Raw genomic sequence first — 17260 nt, 5'->3', positions numbered from 1 at the left:
TTCGTTAGCGTTCGACTCAAATTACGTACAAGTAAATGAGTTACTATCGATTGGTCTCGACAAAATGATTATCATATAAGCGATATTCAAATAGAGTAGTTATCGAATAAAATGATCTTTTCAGGCGAAGATAAGTAAAAAAATTTCTGTCGTCAAAATGACCTTTTTGTTTTCCTGAAGCACAAAAATGTTCATGGTAAGGAGATTTTGAGGTAGAACAGAGTGTTTCTCAATATTTTTTCAGCCCATAGCCTCCCTTTGGGCAACATTTTCTTTTTTGTGCTTTCCTCCCCTCCTCCTCGTTCTATCTAGGGTCCATTGGAATTTCGAAGTGGCGAAAAATGCCGCTCCCTCTCATCTGCAGTTTTTTTGTTAGATTTTCATAGACATGTGAGTAGAAAAATCGACATTTTTTCTACAAAATGAGGCAAACAACCTCCATTTCTTAAGATTCTATTATTTATTAATGAAATATGAAAATGTAGACGAAACGCATCCCGTATTTTATGGCACTTTTCTCGTCCCGGCATTAAATAAAATGGTCTTTTCACCGTAATTACAGTAAACGGGCGACTACAATACTGGTTATTGTCAACGCCGGAAATTTTCCAACTCTCGACGGGGCTGGCCACTTCGCGAATTGGTCGTAATTCGGGCTTTTGCAGTAACATATATATATTTGCAGAGATGATTCGGACTTTGACCAAGCATTTCGTGAAGTGACCGTAGATCTCTGGACACAGCTCGATGGGCCAGGTGGACGGCCTGGTAGGAGCCAAATCCATTTTCTTCAATCGCCAACGTGTGTGATGCATGTCTATATACAGCAACTATATTGGATTAGCTCCATGTGACGAGAGAAAAAAAAACTGAAATTTGAGAGGAAAAACTATAAAAATGATTATATAGTTTTTCTGCCAAATTTTGAAGGGAAAAATTATTACCACATCGTGACTGCGCTTTGATTGGTTGTCATAACTAACGGGACATAATTATCACGAAAAAATACGTCAACTTGGCGATGATCCCGAATCATGTCTTTTGTTATCGGACTTTGGCCAGAGATTACCGGCCCCGTCACGAATTGGCCGTGAATTTCGGGCTTTGGCAGTAACATATATATTCATATATACTCCTCTGGGTTGTATACACACGTTATTTGAATAGTTTTTCAAATTGGATGTATGCCCCTAGAATCAACGGTTCCCCTGTAATTTGCGGTTCGAGGAGTTAGCTATGCCCTTTGTATGAAAATAGATATATATATTTGACGTCTTTTTGTGAATTACATTCTGTTTCAATGCAAATTTTCACCGTGATGTAGATGAAATAGATTAAAATATATCCTTGTTTAACTAGCATAACAGAAATCACTAAACCCCCTGCAAAATGTCACCTTTTTTTTGTAAAGTATGCTTTCTTTCGATTTCCAGCACTTGCAAAAATAAAGGAATAAGAAAAGCTGTTCCATTGAGAAATCAACAAATATTTATTAAGGACTTTTTAAAAATTTTCAAAACATTTCAAAGGTATAGATTACGAGTGCAAATATCCATTTTGTATCATACCATAGATTTTTTTTTCACGATCAAAAGGTAAACAGAAAAACAGATTTAAAAATTATGAAAGACCCTGTCATCTTGATATGTTTACCCGGCAATGTTTACTTCTAAGTACAAACAACAATTCTTCATTAAAAAATATGAAATGCCTTTCGTGCTGTAACTTGGACAGAGAGAGAGAAATGCAGGGAGAGGATCAAAAGACAACTCTGTGTAGTTGGAAGATTTTGAGAGGTTTTTTTAAAATTTTGATTTTGATTCCACTCGGCCTCATTAATTTTAATTAATAGAGGGAAGCCTTTCATTATTATCTTTTTTATTTCCGCATGAGATTCCTTCGCTATGTTTTCGAACAACCGCGTAAAACAGTTTTCCAAACTTTTTGTTCTCTCTCTATCACTCGCGTTTCTTCAGAAAATGTTCTTCTCAAGCAAATCCATAGGATCCTATTTTATACTCATAGCTTCTATTGCCCCTTCCCCGGACCATTCCATCACCCACCGAGAATGATGTTGCCCACTTTGCGAATGTTTCAATTGGGAAACTTTGGTCCGATTTCGCGGGGAAACGTTTTACACCGTTTCCCCACGAAATTGAATATTCAACCCTCGAATCCCGTTTGAAATAACAAATAAATACCTTTGAAAATTTTGAACACTATATATTTTTGAAGATATTCGTATTTATTTAATTCTTTAATTCAATCTATTTCTGTTTTCTGTGTATTTACCATTAACTAAAACCTATTTTCTATTTCAATATTTTGTATTTGATATTCAAAATATGGAGTTGATAAAACTTATATTATGAGAGATATATAAGTGTCAAAATGAAACTGTTATCACTATCCCAGGCAAAGATATGTTTTCAAAAATTAAGAAGTTAGAGAAATTTTTTGAAAGACGTGTGTTTTATAATTTGTTGTAAAAAAAATGAAACAATTTGGCACTATAATTAACTAAGCACTAATTATTAATTTAATCAGTTTCCGTGAACTTAAAATGGCATTCAAGGCACAATGAGGAATCGATATTGCGATTATTCGCGGTACAATCCTGAATCAGAATCACAGTGATTCAATAACATGCGAAGAATCATGGAGATCGCGGTCATTTGACACAATGTGATGCATCCAAATGGTATTGAATCAATACAATCCGATGAATCGAGGTCCGATGAACCAATGAGGTGCGATGAATCGAAATTCGATGAATGGAGCCAATACAATAAATCGGGATTCGACGAACTCAGACAGTGCGATGAATCGATATCCGATTATCCGACACTCCAATGATTCAAGACACTGCAGTGATTTAAGACAATGCAGTGAATCGAGGCACTGCGATGAATCGATATCCGATTATCCGACACTCCAATGATTCAAGACACTGCAGTGATTTAAGACAATGCAGTGATTTAAGACAATGCAGTGAATCGAGGCACTGCGATGAATCGAAGTCACGGCGATTCAACACACTACGATGAATTTTGATTGTACAAACTGTGACGCTCCTATGATTTATGACACTACGATAGTAAGAGGTCATACTATGTGTGTGAAGCAAGACACTGTGATGATCTGCAACACTACTATCGTTCGAGACACACTACGATTCTTGACATTACGGTAGTTCATTTTATTGCACAAGTTTTATATACAGAAGAAATTCCCCTTGCAACATTTTACTTGCGAACCGTTGTTCCTAGAGCCATACTTCCTTTTAGAAAAAGTATCCAAATACTGTAGCATGTCGAACTCACATATGTAATTCATATTGCAAGGGATTGCAAAGTTATTAAAGTAAAATTAACTTTTTATACTGACACCCTGTTCTAAAAAACAGGAAAATTGTTTACCCACCTCCAGTGAGGTAAACAAAAAATTCCCGCTTTTCTAAGTACAATATTCGCTGAGATATTTTTGAATTCCAAAATCGGGGAAAAAAGCGTTGTCTGTTAGTGTTTTATGCTGTTTTTCCCAACTTTCGCCCGATTTGTGAATTCAAATATATCCGTGAATATTGTAGTCAATAGCGCGGAAGTTTCTTTGTTGGCCTCAGGAGAGGCAAGGCAACAACTTTCTAATCAGGTTTTTGAGGACGGTACCCGTACAAAAAGTTTATTTTAATGATAAAACAGATATTTTTTTGGATATTAAGCTATGGTGAACTCGGAAAGAAAAGTCATCCTGTCTCTGCCGGAACACGAACCCAGGACCTTTCGCGTACCGGGTAAGAATGCTATCATCTACACCGCTGAAGACCCGGCCCTGCCTTCCTTATTTCACGCGCTGTGGCGTGAGGCGCTGAAGTAGGCATCACAATATCCAGAATATATCTTTTCCCTTGATATCTTGGGCTGAAAAAAAGATTTCTATCTCTCTTTATTTTAATAACCATACAACCCCTTGCAACATGAATTACGTATGTGAGGGGTCTACACGCAATTTGAATACTTTTCTAATTTGAAGTATTCCTCTAGGATCGGACGGTTCGTCAGTAAAATGCGGCCAGGGGAGTTATGGAATAGTCTTGAATGAAATAAATTTTCCATGCTTTAATTCCAAGCATAGTATTCTCAGAAAATGTCGTTTTTTAAAAATAAAACGTCGACGAAGAAGAAAACTTTTTATATTGTTTGATAACGGCGAAAAAATACGATGAATATGACGAGCTCAATATCCAGTTTCACCAGCATGTTGTCTTCTAGGAAAAAGACGAACGAACGGATGTTTTTCTTCTTTGGCGTGTAAGGCTCATGTTTTCAATATTTCTCTTTTCCCTTTTTTTATTTTATTTCATAGCATCGTTAAATTATTTATTTCGAAATAAATAGCGTTGCTTGCGTTTTGTTTTTCGTTCATTGTTATTATATTTTTTCCAATTGAGCCATGAATCTGGAAAGAAAAAATAGTAATCGTTGAATATTTTCCAGTAAGTGAGTATTTGATGCGCTTCGTGACATTACCGTTTGTCAATACGCGATGATCGGAGCGTTGCCATTCGAAGATACAATAAATCTCGGAATTCGAGACTTTGGACGGCTTCTAGGCGCCATTTGTGTATTCCGTTTCTCTACGCGTCGTCAATTCCATGTCTAAATTTTTTTTTATTATTTTCTTCGGTGCTTTTTTTTCTTTGTAACTACTTGCATAATTTGATGTTTTTGCTCGCAATCATGTTTTTTGCTTCGTCAGTAGCAGGTAAGAGACGCCTAACGACGCCTATCAAAGAGTATCTGCTCCTCCGTGCTGATTTATTAAAGAAACCAAAGGAAAAGAAAACCATTGTATCCTGCGCAGCCCAACATATAAATTTATTTTTTTGTATGAAATCACACTTGTTTTTGATAAATATTCACGTGCCCACTTCATATGTGTTGAGTAACGCTTGATTTTTAATAGGATGTAGCACTCACGTTTTTTTGTTGGACGATTTACAATACAGGGTGTCCGGGTATCCAAAACCGATGGCCTATAGAGAGAGGACCAACCATGATGGATTATAAATTTTAGTTGCATTAAAGAGGGCAATTCCTCAAGGTTTTTTTTTTTTCAGCTTAATAAAAGTGAACGTGGCATCATTAGACTTTGTGCACACCATTAGACACGACTAGACAAGACAGCTTTAGACAAGCTTAGTCATTGTTGTTCGCGTTGATTTTTATGGCGTAACGCACACCGGTTAGTCAGACAAATTGAAATGCTGCGTAATACAAATCAATGTGAACAAATATGAATAAACTTGTCTAAAGTTGCCTTGTCGTGTCGTTTCTAACGGGTGTGCACCCAGCCTCAGTGATTCTTCAGATGTCCAAGTCCACACACAGTAGTCGATCTCTTGTTAAGTATTTAAGTAATATTTTAGGTTTTATAAATCAACCGCTGAAGAAATACGCTGTTGATGGCGGTATAAGAAAGTCCACAATCCACCCGTTTCGTATATAGCTTTTTAAAAGTGTCACTGATTTAAATTCATCTAGCGAAAGCATGCATACATTATGCTGTGGCTTCCACAAGCTGTGAAAACTGTCCCAAGGCAGCGGTCGACAGTGCACGTGCGCCATCTTGGTATAAAACATGAATACAAAAATTAGAGCAATACGCTGTTAAAAAACTTTATTTGACAGTGCAGTTTTTCTAGCGTATGTGTGGTTCTCCGAGTATGAGCTATTACTTCTGGATACCTTTAACCCTTTATCCATATAACCCTGTGCATTGGAACTTCTGTCCTATAGAAAACACACCAGAATCCACAAAATGCTTAGCCTAGCCATTAATACACAAAAAGGTTCATAACTTGAAGATTAATTGTTATTTATAACAGATTTTATGGATGTGAATCAAAAGTAAACATATATGGAACCGAAATTATCCACAATTATTATGAATGAGCGTTAGACTGAAACGGTTGTATAGTTTCCAGGATAATCATTTCATGTCAAGAAAAAGGATTAATTTGTTGTCCTTTTAAAGTGTGGTAGCAAAAGATTTCGAAAATGGCAAAAGTGATATTATTGCCTATTCAGATTTTCAAAAAGCATTCGACATGATAGATATAGTGAGCAGGACATCAGAATAGGCGGCAACTTGTGAAATAGTTAGATCCGTGGAAATGTTGGTAGAGTGCTTTATTGCACTAGGTAGAATGGAGAGTTTATGCGGATTGAGCAGTGGCGGATCACGGGAGGGGCGACGGGGGCGATCGGTCCAGTGCCGGGTGGCGAGTACTGAGCTGATATGCATTAGTGCGAGCCAAGCAGAGCCTATTGAGGGCCCACATTTATCTGCTGGCAAATAGATGAAATTTATTCTAGAGAGAATTCTGTATCGAACGAGACAGAGACCACAGAGGGCCCACCTGGAGCCACTGATGTAAACAAAGCTCATTTGGTCGGTCCTAGCACCGCAATTCCAAAGTGTGAGAAGGGAAAACATCTACCCTGTGCTGTACCGAAATTGCCTTACAATGAACCCTACATATCAGAGGGCAAAAGCTGCGCCGCATAGGTTCAGCTGTTTTTCTGATCGCATGTGTGAGCGGACACATACATTTTTCGCAAGCTCGGTGCCACCCGTTGTGGTTGAGGGGCTGTCATCGCGCGCGCGTGTGTGTGGTACATATTTATTTGATAACTGCTTTGTTTTTGTGCGTCAAGGTCATGGTTCCCCACAAGAGTGAGGCTGATAGGGCTCTAGCCCTGTGGCCCGGAACGAATTTCATCATTTTTTGTTTTTTCACGGTATAAAGGGCCAGTGAAAAGTCTGGTCTGGGGCACACCAGAGGCTTGTGGAGACCATGGTCAGGGCTTTGGATATTTTTTTTTCTTCAAATATATTCAAGGATCGTCTTTATTAACCGAGATTTCTTGTGTCCGAGTTAGCTCAGAATTCATTTCCTCTGATTGACCGAGATCCTTATTTATTCATATTATTTTGCGTAATTGTTACCAAAACGTCACAAAGAGAAACGTTTAATACTTTCACAGGGATCAGATTCAAATTATACTGAGAGTATCTACCTTCTTTCACTTGAAGAGCTGGAAAAAATCGAATACATACGAGCGAATTTTTATATGTGCACTTTGTTTTGCCCGGTTAACTGTGAGCCTTTATTTTTATCAAGCGAAGGAGAAGGAAGTAGGATTCTATACGAGCATTTTAAAATAATTCTTCATATGATTTTCATACTCTGCTCTTTTCATCTGCAAAGCTTCCACTTATTTGCACAATTGTACATGATACTGTTTATAAAAAACCATTTTTAGCTGATAATGTGCATCAGAATTCCTTAAAGTGTTTATAAATATATCACTTATTATTCAGTCTGCACCTCAAACTTTTTTTTTGCGTACGATATTTTTTGCTAGGGTAGCCGGCACAAATGTTCGAATTTACTGTCAACACAGCTAATTCATCAGCTGCAACATAAATTGTTGCAAAGCAATTTTTTAAATCAGTATGTTGCTTATTGAAAAAATATAATTTTTATAAATATAAATTTTAAATTAGTTTTAATTTTTAATTAAATTCAATTTTAATTTTAAATTAATTCAAAGTTTTAAGTAATTTTAATCCTTAATTAATTTGTTTTAATATTAATTTTTATATTTTAAGAACGTTTGGTGACTGCGGCCACTAGGTTGGGCCTCACTGATCGACACCTTCACTGTAAAAATTCGCCCCCCCCCCCAACACATCACCCTGGATCCGCGCCTGGGATTGAGTGAGGTGATTCAGTAAGCGTTCTTGGTCCCAAACACTTCTTGATATTAATTGATAAACTTGACGCATTAGTGAATAGGTTTGTCCGTCGATATTTTTTTCGATAGTGTAAAATTTATGTGTATTATCAAAAATGTAGTTTTCAGTACACATTGTAGTTTTAGACAGTTTTCGCTCTAGATTGAGAAATTGATTGTGAAATCACTTCGTAATCGGCGAAGCCTTTCTCCCATGAAAAAAACCAATTTAATTTTAAAAATGCGCGTGTCAAATTTAAATCCTCATGCGAGACATAAAATGATATCTGAGTATATATAATAACTATTTTTTCCATCTAAAATCCACCTGATTTCCTATCATTTTCAAGCGATTCAAAACTTGGCGTTCGCACTGAAAAAAAAGCATATATTTCCTGTCTATAAGCGGTGAATTTCCGGCACATAGGATATCAGAAGAGGACAAATATTTACCCAGGGACTTTTCTTCTACCATCTGTCCAATAATTTCCAAACCACAAACCGTACCTTAAGGGTACGCGCTTGCGTTACTTTCTGAGAAAACATTGCGAAAGCTGATAACGTTGAAGTATGTGTGCATGCATATTCTCCGTGCGAACACTTATATTTCGTATATAATTGTTTGTCGAGAATATGAGTTTTGACCAAACATTTGGCTTCCGGCTCACGCTTCGACCAATAAACGAAGCGAAAATTGTCTCGATTTCTCACGCATTCCCTAGAGAGAGAAGACATGACACAAGAACAATGGCGTTCTATCGGAGATAAAGTTTATCCATCGTTTGTTTGATACCGACGAGAATTAATTAAATTCTATACTCGGCATCAATACAATGTTTGCGATCCCCGATACCCGGAATTGTATTCTGAGCATGTCACGTGACCAGCAACAAATCGGAAATTGAACGCACAGGGTTAAGTGATAATTCAATGACTTGATAATTCAAAATATTCGTACGTGTGTTTCATTGTTAAATGGAGATCGATATGTTTGAAAAATAATTGGTACGTTTAAAAAATAGTTTGAATGGGGTTTTTTCTCTCTCGATTTTTGTGTGTTGCTATTGTTTGTACACCGCGTTCTCATGAGTGGTTCTCAACACGATGTTACACATAGAGTCCTGACACTTTCTAAGCGGGCCACGCGTGAAAGGTTATCCACGGCAGTTAATTGAAGGGGAAGTAATTAGGGGGAAGTATTAACCATCGGGAGTTCCATAGAAAAAAAAATACGGATGAGCAGAAATGAAGCATTTAAGCAAAACATGGTAGACTGTTAAATGATATAAATTTACTTAGAAATGAATTAAATAATCGGAAAATGCCTGTGCTAGATATGAGGTGCTCTTGGTTTAGAAAGTGCGTGGGGTGGGCACAAGAAGAAAACATGGCCCAATGGTAGCCATGAAGGGGAAGTTAAGAGAAAAACTGGTATATACCAACGCCATCTACAGCTAGAGTAGTAGTTATAGGAGGTGTATATACCCAGGTGTTCAAACTCATTGGGTAAGAAAAACTATTTTGATGAAATGGGATTAGAAAAACTCTTTTGGACTGCATTGGAAAAAGGAAGACTGTTTTAGGCCATAATGGAAGAAGAAAAATTGTTTTGTGGCCATATTGCAAGAGGAAAGACTGTTTTGGGATACGCTGGAAAAAGAAAGACCGTTTTATAAGAAGAGGAAAGGCAGGTTTGAGCCACATTGAGGGGGGAAAAACTGTTTTGGACTACATTAGAAAAGTAAAGACTGTTTTGGGCCATAATTGAAGAAGAAAACGGTTTTTGGCCACATTAGAAGAGAAACATTGTTTTTAGTCACATTAGAAGAGAAACATTGTTTTTGGTCACATTAGAGGAGAAACATTATTTTTGGTCACATTAGAAGAGAAACATTGTTTCAGGCGACATTCAAAAGGCAAACGATAACTTTTATGAGACCGCCGAAACATATTTACTTGTACTTTAGAGCCTAATTCTTCGTTTCAGGGGCAAAAAAGCCGACTGATGGCAAATGACACTTGAAATCTAGCCGAATTTGTATTGAAAAATTTATAAAAATAATTTTTTATATTATTCTGCAATCGACTTGTTGGCAACATTTATACTTGTTTTGGGTGACATATAGGTTAACATATTTGATCTAAAGCGTGGGTATATAAAAGCTCCTTCCTGTGGGTCAATCCGACCGATTCGGGACTTTATATGACCCATTAAGAAATTCAAAAATTGATTCCATTAATTTGAAGTACAGTCAACACCACTTATTAGAATCACAGATATTGTTATTATTATTGTTATCACTTTTGCAACGAACGGAAAGAACCAATATCATAACATGGGAAAAATTCAAATTCAAATTTCCTTTATTTAAGATTTTTAAACACAGTCACAAAACATTTAGGGGCTAAGCAAGCTTGTGAGCCCACAAAACAATATCCGATACATATCTGTCGGCATAAATAATAACGAGAGAAAAAAAGAAAGAAAAAAGCACACATATATATAACACCAAGAAATAAGTGGCAACAGGAATGGAATTGATAAGCACAAAAAATTGGCATTTAGCAGCGTATGCAAGATAAAAGAAGATTACATTACAATATCAAACAGATAATTTAAATCTTCTTGAGTCAACAACCAAGATTTTAAATTGACAAAAAAAGATGTACATGAAGATTGTTCTTTTATTAACTGAGGAAGTAAATTAAATATTTTGGGAGCTAAATAAAGGAAAAATTTTTGGAAACGAGTTTTATTTGGCCCTGGTACCTGTATAGTATGACGTGTAAATTGCATTCCAGACTTATGTAATTTCAGATTGAGATGGCCACTTCTTTTATAAAACATTTTTAAACTTTTATAAACGTACAGATGTTGCAGAGGGAGTAGCTTTAATTGATTGAAAAGTGGAAATGTATGCGTGAGACTATTTTTACTCAGAATGATACGGATGAAGGACTTCTGTGTGACAAAAAGTGAAGAAAGATTGCTGAAGTATGTCCCACCCCAACATGTAATGCCGTAACTCAATCTAGATTCTACAAACGCAAAATAAAGAAGTTTTAAAATGGATTGGGAACATTTATTCCTGATAAAATAAAATTTCCTAATGTTCCGATTTAATTCTACACTCAAATAATTAATATGTGTTTTCCAGGATAGTTATGAATGTAAAAAAATCCCTAAATACTTAAAGGTGTCTACTCTATTTACAACTGTGCACATACAATCCGAGATACAACCATCTGTCACACTATGATATTTTAGGACACCAAAATCATCGAACCAAATAACATATATTTAGTTTTATCTGTATTTAATTTTAAATTATTATTTCTAAACCAGATATTTATTGAGTTAAGATCATTTTGCATGTTATTCCTCAAGTTGATTGCAGAGCTTTCAGAACAACAAAGAGCTAAATCATCAGCAAAAGCAGTGATTTTTCGTTTCAAATTAAAGTTACACCGGTCATTTATATATATTAGGAATAAAATAGATCCAAGTACTGATCCTTGAGGTACACCAGATGTAATTTGCCTTTTAGAACTCAAAACGGAATTTACTTTCACACTTTGAACTCTGTTAGTAAGATATGTTTTGAAAAATTTAAGTGGCAAACCCCGAATTCCTGCATATTCTAGTTTGGTTAGAAGAATACTGTGATTCACGGTATCAAAAGCTTTGCTGATATCTAAAAATAATGACGCAACTTTGCAATTATTGTTACCTGCTATATACACATTTGAAAGAAAATTAACAAGAGCGTCCTCTGTACTTTTTGCCTTTCTGAATCCAAATTGGTTCTCACTAAAAAAATTTATGCTGTCAAGAAATTTAATTATTCTTGATTTAATTATTTTTTCTATGACCTCTGAGAAGACAGATAGTAAAGAAATCGGTCTGTAATTATTAACATTCTTTTTGTCCCCTTTCTTGTGTATTGGAGAAACGATTGCAAGTTTCAGGCACTCTGGAAATTCGCCAGTGATAAAACTTAAATTAAAAATCATAACTTGCACACGCCACAGTTTTCCATTCCTTACAATTTACTCGTTAAATTACAAAATAAAACAGCCTAAATTATTAAAGCAAATCAATTTAAATCAATAAAATAAGAAGAAAACGAGACGTGAAAAAAGCGTTGTACTACTTCCTGGGCCACCTAGCCATTCGTTTACAGATATCGAAACTTCGGATAATGTCATCAATTTTTCACCCCTCGGGGTTTTTTTTTTTTGTATATTCTGAAGCTAATAAGATTTAACCAAACCTATTTTTTTCCCCTGAAGATTATTGTTATCATATCGTTTCCATGTACGTGTGGAGCTATGGCCTTCTTATAGTAAAGGAAAATGTATGACGGGGAAAAAAACCTTTTCTTTTGTTGTTGGTCATTTCAGTTGACCAGATTCCAATTCCTTTTCAGAGATTCATAATACATGATAAATAGGACTATTTACATACTTTTCGCAACAATATCGTAACTCGTGATATACATTAGATGAGGCAGGTGCATTGTAACACCTCACAATGGCAAAAAATGCAGGATCTTAGCTCAAAAGGGAAAAAAGTGTCATTTTTATAAATAATAAAAAAAGTGGACATTTTGCTACCAATTATATGGGAAAGAAAAGCAAAGGTCCCGTTTTACCAATTACTACACGTCCCTTTCTACCAAATGGGACCTTATGGTCACCTTAGTAGCAAGCGGGACTTTTTTGAATATAGTTATCATTTGTTAGTTATCATATAGTTATTATTATTATCAGAAACTTTTGAGTCCCGTTGTGATCAGTGATAATTATCGAGAAAAATGAAAACATCTACCTTAATTAAATATGAAAAATGTTTTTCCGGCGTAAAATATGGGCCACAAAAATCGGTGCATCCACATTTCAATTGGTTTTCTGACAGAGAATGAATAAATAATGTTATGATTTACGCGATTATGTCTTAATAGATGTGTATGTTTCATGTTTTTCAGTTTGAAATATGATTCGTCAATAACCATGACGTATCGCTTTCTACCATTGCAAGGCCGACATAATCGAATAACCCTAATGATTCCTGGACCGTAAGAGATGCAACTGTTTTGTCTCGCCGCCATCCTTCACATCGGAATCCTTCTCTGCTCAGCGGCTTTGGAAGGTTCGTATGCACAAATCATATGATCATTGCTCCGAATATTCATTCCTCATTTTCATTCCTTTTATGAATGAATCTGTTAATTGGATAATAAAACGCTTTTCAACAAAGTAACAATTAATTAATTCTTCAACAATGGATTTCGGTATTAATGAATACATTTTAACCAGCTTCTTTGCGGACTTGGAAGCGGAAATTATGGTGGCAATTCTCTAATTAAGCTTGGTAACTTTTGCATTTTCTGGTACGTTATGTTTCTATATATATAGTTAACACATTCGCTGTCGATCTCGCGCCAGCACGCAATGTGACGTTATCACTGAAGAACCAATCACGCGCTGGCACGTGGTGTGGGGTGGTCTCAGGTGCCAGTCACGAGCTGGCGCAGGAAAAACCAAAAAAAGTGTTGTGGAAAAATATACAACACCCGATATACAGGATGCATAGGAAAGTCCCTTCATCGCGGAATGACTCACGGACCGTTTATAAGGATACTTATAAGCATACTTCCAATTGGAAAAAATTATCCAAATAATGCGTGAACGAATAATACGTCATTCATACTGCAAGGGGATATATAGTTATTAAAATAAAAAATTAACTTTTTATTTGGTTGCCCTACCCTAAAAAATCGATTACACACACACACATACAAATTTGTTGTCCTGTCTCCCTCGATGCCAGCAAATAAAATTCCATGTTTCTAAGTGCAATATTCTGAGATATTTGAATTTAAAAATTACCGAAAATGAAGGGAAGTACCGCATAAACTCACGGGCGAGCTTCTTCTACGCTTCATATGCTGTTCTCTCCCTCATTTTCAACGAAATTCAAATATTGTGAATCAAATATCAAGCGAATATTACACTTAAAACATGCGGGGTTTTTTTTCCGATGTTCAAGGGAGACACGGCAAAATATTTTTCTCTGAATGGGTTTATTTAGGACAGGGTGACCAAATGAAAAAAAAAATTAATTTAAAAACTATAGGTACAACGCCGTGCGTTATGAATGACGTATCTCAGGTCTACACGTTATTTGCATGCTTTTCTAATTGGAAATATGCTTCTAGAATCAGTGGTGCTTGAGTTATTCCCGGATAAAGGGACTTTCCTACGCAACCCGGACAATGTTTCATCGAGGAAAATACTATCAATCCGGATTTATTTAGCAAAATACGAACAGCGATAAGAAGCTGCCTAAGCCAAGCAGTCACCATTTAACGCTTGAATCACCGAACAATCGCCCCAATGGCAGAAAAATAAGCTCTACTACGAATTCAGTGGATTCAAATTTAATTCACGAAATAAACGTTTAGTTTGACAAATATGTAAGACTAGCCCGGGTTATCTCAGTATACTGGGAGCATTCAAAAAGTGACAAACAATTATAAAGGCATATACAAATACATGTCTGAAATGCATGCTGGTTAACCACTGTAACCAAAGTAAATATTCCGAAAGTCCTTGTTGAGGCCCACGAACCATTGTTGCCAGACGGATTTGCGCCCAATTCTCCATTTGCTCTGCTCCGACGAACTTTTAGAGCAGCCTATCGTTCAATGCGGTTCCGGTTTCGTATATATGCAAAATTTGGCAACGGTCGGTCTAAAATTGTAGATTTGGATAGAATATTAGATGAATGTTTCTTCTGATTATTAATTATGACAATATTTTAATCAATTATTTTCAAATAACCATTATCAAGTTATGAAAATAACCTCAAGCCTTGATTTCAGACAAGAATAAGCATACAAACATGTTTCATTGAAAATACAGGAAAAAAACGGGACATTTTTTTTTACAAAAAGGTGAGGATTGTGAAAATTACTAGTCGGATGGTGCCCTTACCGGTTTCTGAACCGCGAGTGGTGTTTCATCTCATGTCAGGTCCGTGGATTGAAAATCGTCTGCAGCCCTTGCTCTAAAGCAAGATACGATACGATGGGCAACGATTCAGATGGGATACGATTCAGATACGATGGGCCAAATTAAAATTTCCCGCGAAGCCCGCGGGCAACCATCTCATGTACTTTAGTGGCATCTTAATACAAGGAGGTTAATGGTGCCCTGAGTTGAACAGGGACAAAAATAATTGAAGATTTTATTCATTCTGAAATTATTTCTTATATTATTTATCAATTTTGAATCTGAAATAATTTTTTTTTACTTACTCTGAAAAAACGTTTGATTAATTACTGATTAAATAAATTAATTCTGAGATTAATTTTAACTTGAAATCGCTTTAAATGATTCTATAATCATTTATTTCGGTAATTTTGCAATTATTTTCCTTTTCAATATATCTTGAAACATTTTTTTTCAATAATTATGCAAAAAAAAGTTTTTTTTATTAGTTGCAAAATATTTTCTATCCAAAGTAATGGAATTATCTCTTATTTATTTATAAGTTATTTTTCATTTATTATAGAATTATTTCTTTTATTTGTTATAGAATAATTTATTTTACTTATTATAGAATTAATTCTTTCGTTTTTTCCAAAGTTATTTCTTTCATTAATTTTAGAGTTAATCTTTTCAATTCTTTCAAACATTCTCAGAAAATGATCGGCAGGCCAAGACAAAAGCTCCGGGGTCGAAATGTGGCTCGCGGGCCATTCGTTGAAGACCTCCTGCTCTAAAGTAAAAAGATCTTGAACAAAACAATATTTCGTGCCTTGTTATTGAAAAACGCATGCTTATGTTTCTAAGCCTCACCATCAACAACATTGTGTTACGAGATTATGAATACAAGCGTCTGCTCAATGTTTTTGTAACATCCTGTTTGCTTGACTGGTACACCATTGTGGGTGGGCGAATGTGTTCTAATATTAGGGAATCGTTTACTGTAGTTTCGTCAAACGAGGAGGAGCAAAGCTGGAGACGTTTCACACGTTTCTGAGTGGGTAGAAATTGACACCTCTTAGAATATTGTTGTTCATACAAATAACCGTTTTTACGATGAAATCGTTTTGTCTTACATCCACATTGAAATTTTGCCATTCAGCTCCTCACTTTATGATTTTTGTTTCCTTTCCCTTTTTTTTTAGTAATGTACCCACGCGCAGTTGGCAATGAAAAAGCTGGCTTCAGATACTTGTTATGTCTACGTTGTATTGTTGTATATCAGAAAGATCCTTTCCTTCTGAACCTACGCATGCAGCAAATTTATTAGATATCAAGCGAAATTTTTTCAACGAAATGAGTTGTACGATGTCGCCATACAAAAAAAAAAAATCACAGTGCTATCTAATTTTCTACGCCGGGTAATGCCATAAGTCTTTTGCTGCAAATTTCTGGTGGATCATTGATCCCAGAGGCATACTTCGAATTCGAAAAGTATCCAAATATCGCTTATGGACTTCAGATACGTCATTCGTGTTGCACAGGGTTTTGTATAGTTATGAAAATACAAAAATAAACTTTTTATGCCGATACCTTGTTCTCAACCCAATTAAAAAGTTGATGCCCTGTCTCTTGTGAGGCCAACAAAAAATTGCCACGTTTCTAAGTGCAATATTTACCGAGATATTATAGAGATTTCAAAAATAGGAGAAAAGTTGGAAAAGAAGCGTCGTCCGTACATTTATGCTGTTTTTTGCCAACTTTTCTCCGATTTCTGAATTAAAAATATCTCAGCGAATGTTGTACTTCGAAGCGTTGAATTTTTGTGGTGGCCTCACAAGAGATACGGTGACAACTTTCTAATTCGGTTTTTTTAAGGACAGGGTGTCCGTATAAAAAGTTAGTGTTTATATTTTAATAACTATACAACCCGTTACAACATGAATCACTTATCTGAGTTATATACCTTATTCGGATACTTTTTCTAATTAGAAGTAAGCCTCTAGGATCAACGATTCACCAGCAAATTGTGGTAAGGGGAATTATGGAATCACCCTATTTACAGCTCATGATACAGGAGATGAGAAAGTCTGAAGAGTCACTACACACGTCGGTACTTTATATTTAATGCTACGATGTCCAAATCATTGTTACCACTATTAGGCTAAGCGCAAATTGAGTCGCGTGGAGCGTTCGCGAGTGGGCGGGACCCGAATGCGATGACGTCAACACGCCCCCGTGCGTAGCGAGGGGATGCGCATATTGGAACGCGTTTCAAGTGCACGAGCGTTTTCAAAAGGAAACGATTTCGGGCCTGCAACCTTTGCATTTGAGAGGTTTCCGGAGATTGGATATTATATATTGGTCATTAAAGTTTACATTAATGAAGACATAACATTAATTAAAATAAAAAGTATGGGAATGCGCTGAAAAATATATTAAAATACTGTATATATAAAAACGTG

The 17260-nt window shown here is 35.9% G+C and overlaps 1 protein-coding gene across 3 annotated transcripts in view; it reads left to right on the top strand.

The window, feature by feature from the left end:
- Nucleotides 1–17260, top strand: part of LOC149064493 (uncharacterized) — a 136503-nt gene that overhangs the window by 65450 nt on the left and 53793 nt on the right. For all 3 annotated transcript variants that reach the window (XM_089254587.1, XM_089254588.1, XM_089254589.1), the window contains one exon: nucleotides 12791–12954. In XM_089254587.1, the coding sequence (XP_089110713.1) occupies nucleotides 12888–12954 (67 nt within the window). In that variant the 5' untranslated portion in view covers nucleotides 12791–12887. The remainder of the gene's footprint in view (nucleotides 1–12790; nucleotides 12955–17260) is intronic.

The sequence above is a fragment of the Pholcus phalangioides genome, unplaced genomic scaffold, assembly GCF_987345545.1.
Source record: "Pholcus phalangioides strain wild (caught in Gottingen) unplaced genomic scaffold, Ppha-v1.0 ptg000042l_1, whole genome shotgun sequence".
NCBI lineage: Eukaryota > Metazoa > Arthropoda > Arachnida > Araneae > Pholcidae > Pholcus > Pholcus phalangioides.
The sequence above is the reverse complement of the archived record's forward strand: the minus strand, read 5'-3'. Positions and strand labels throughout refer to the sequence as shown.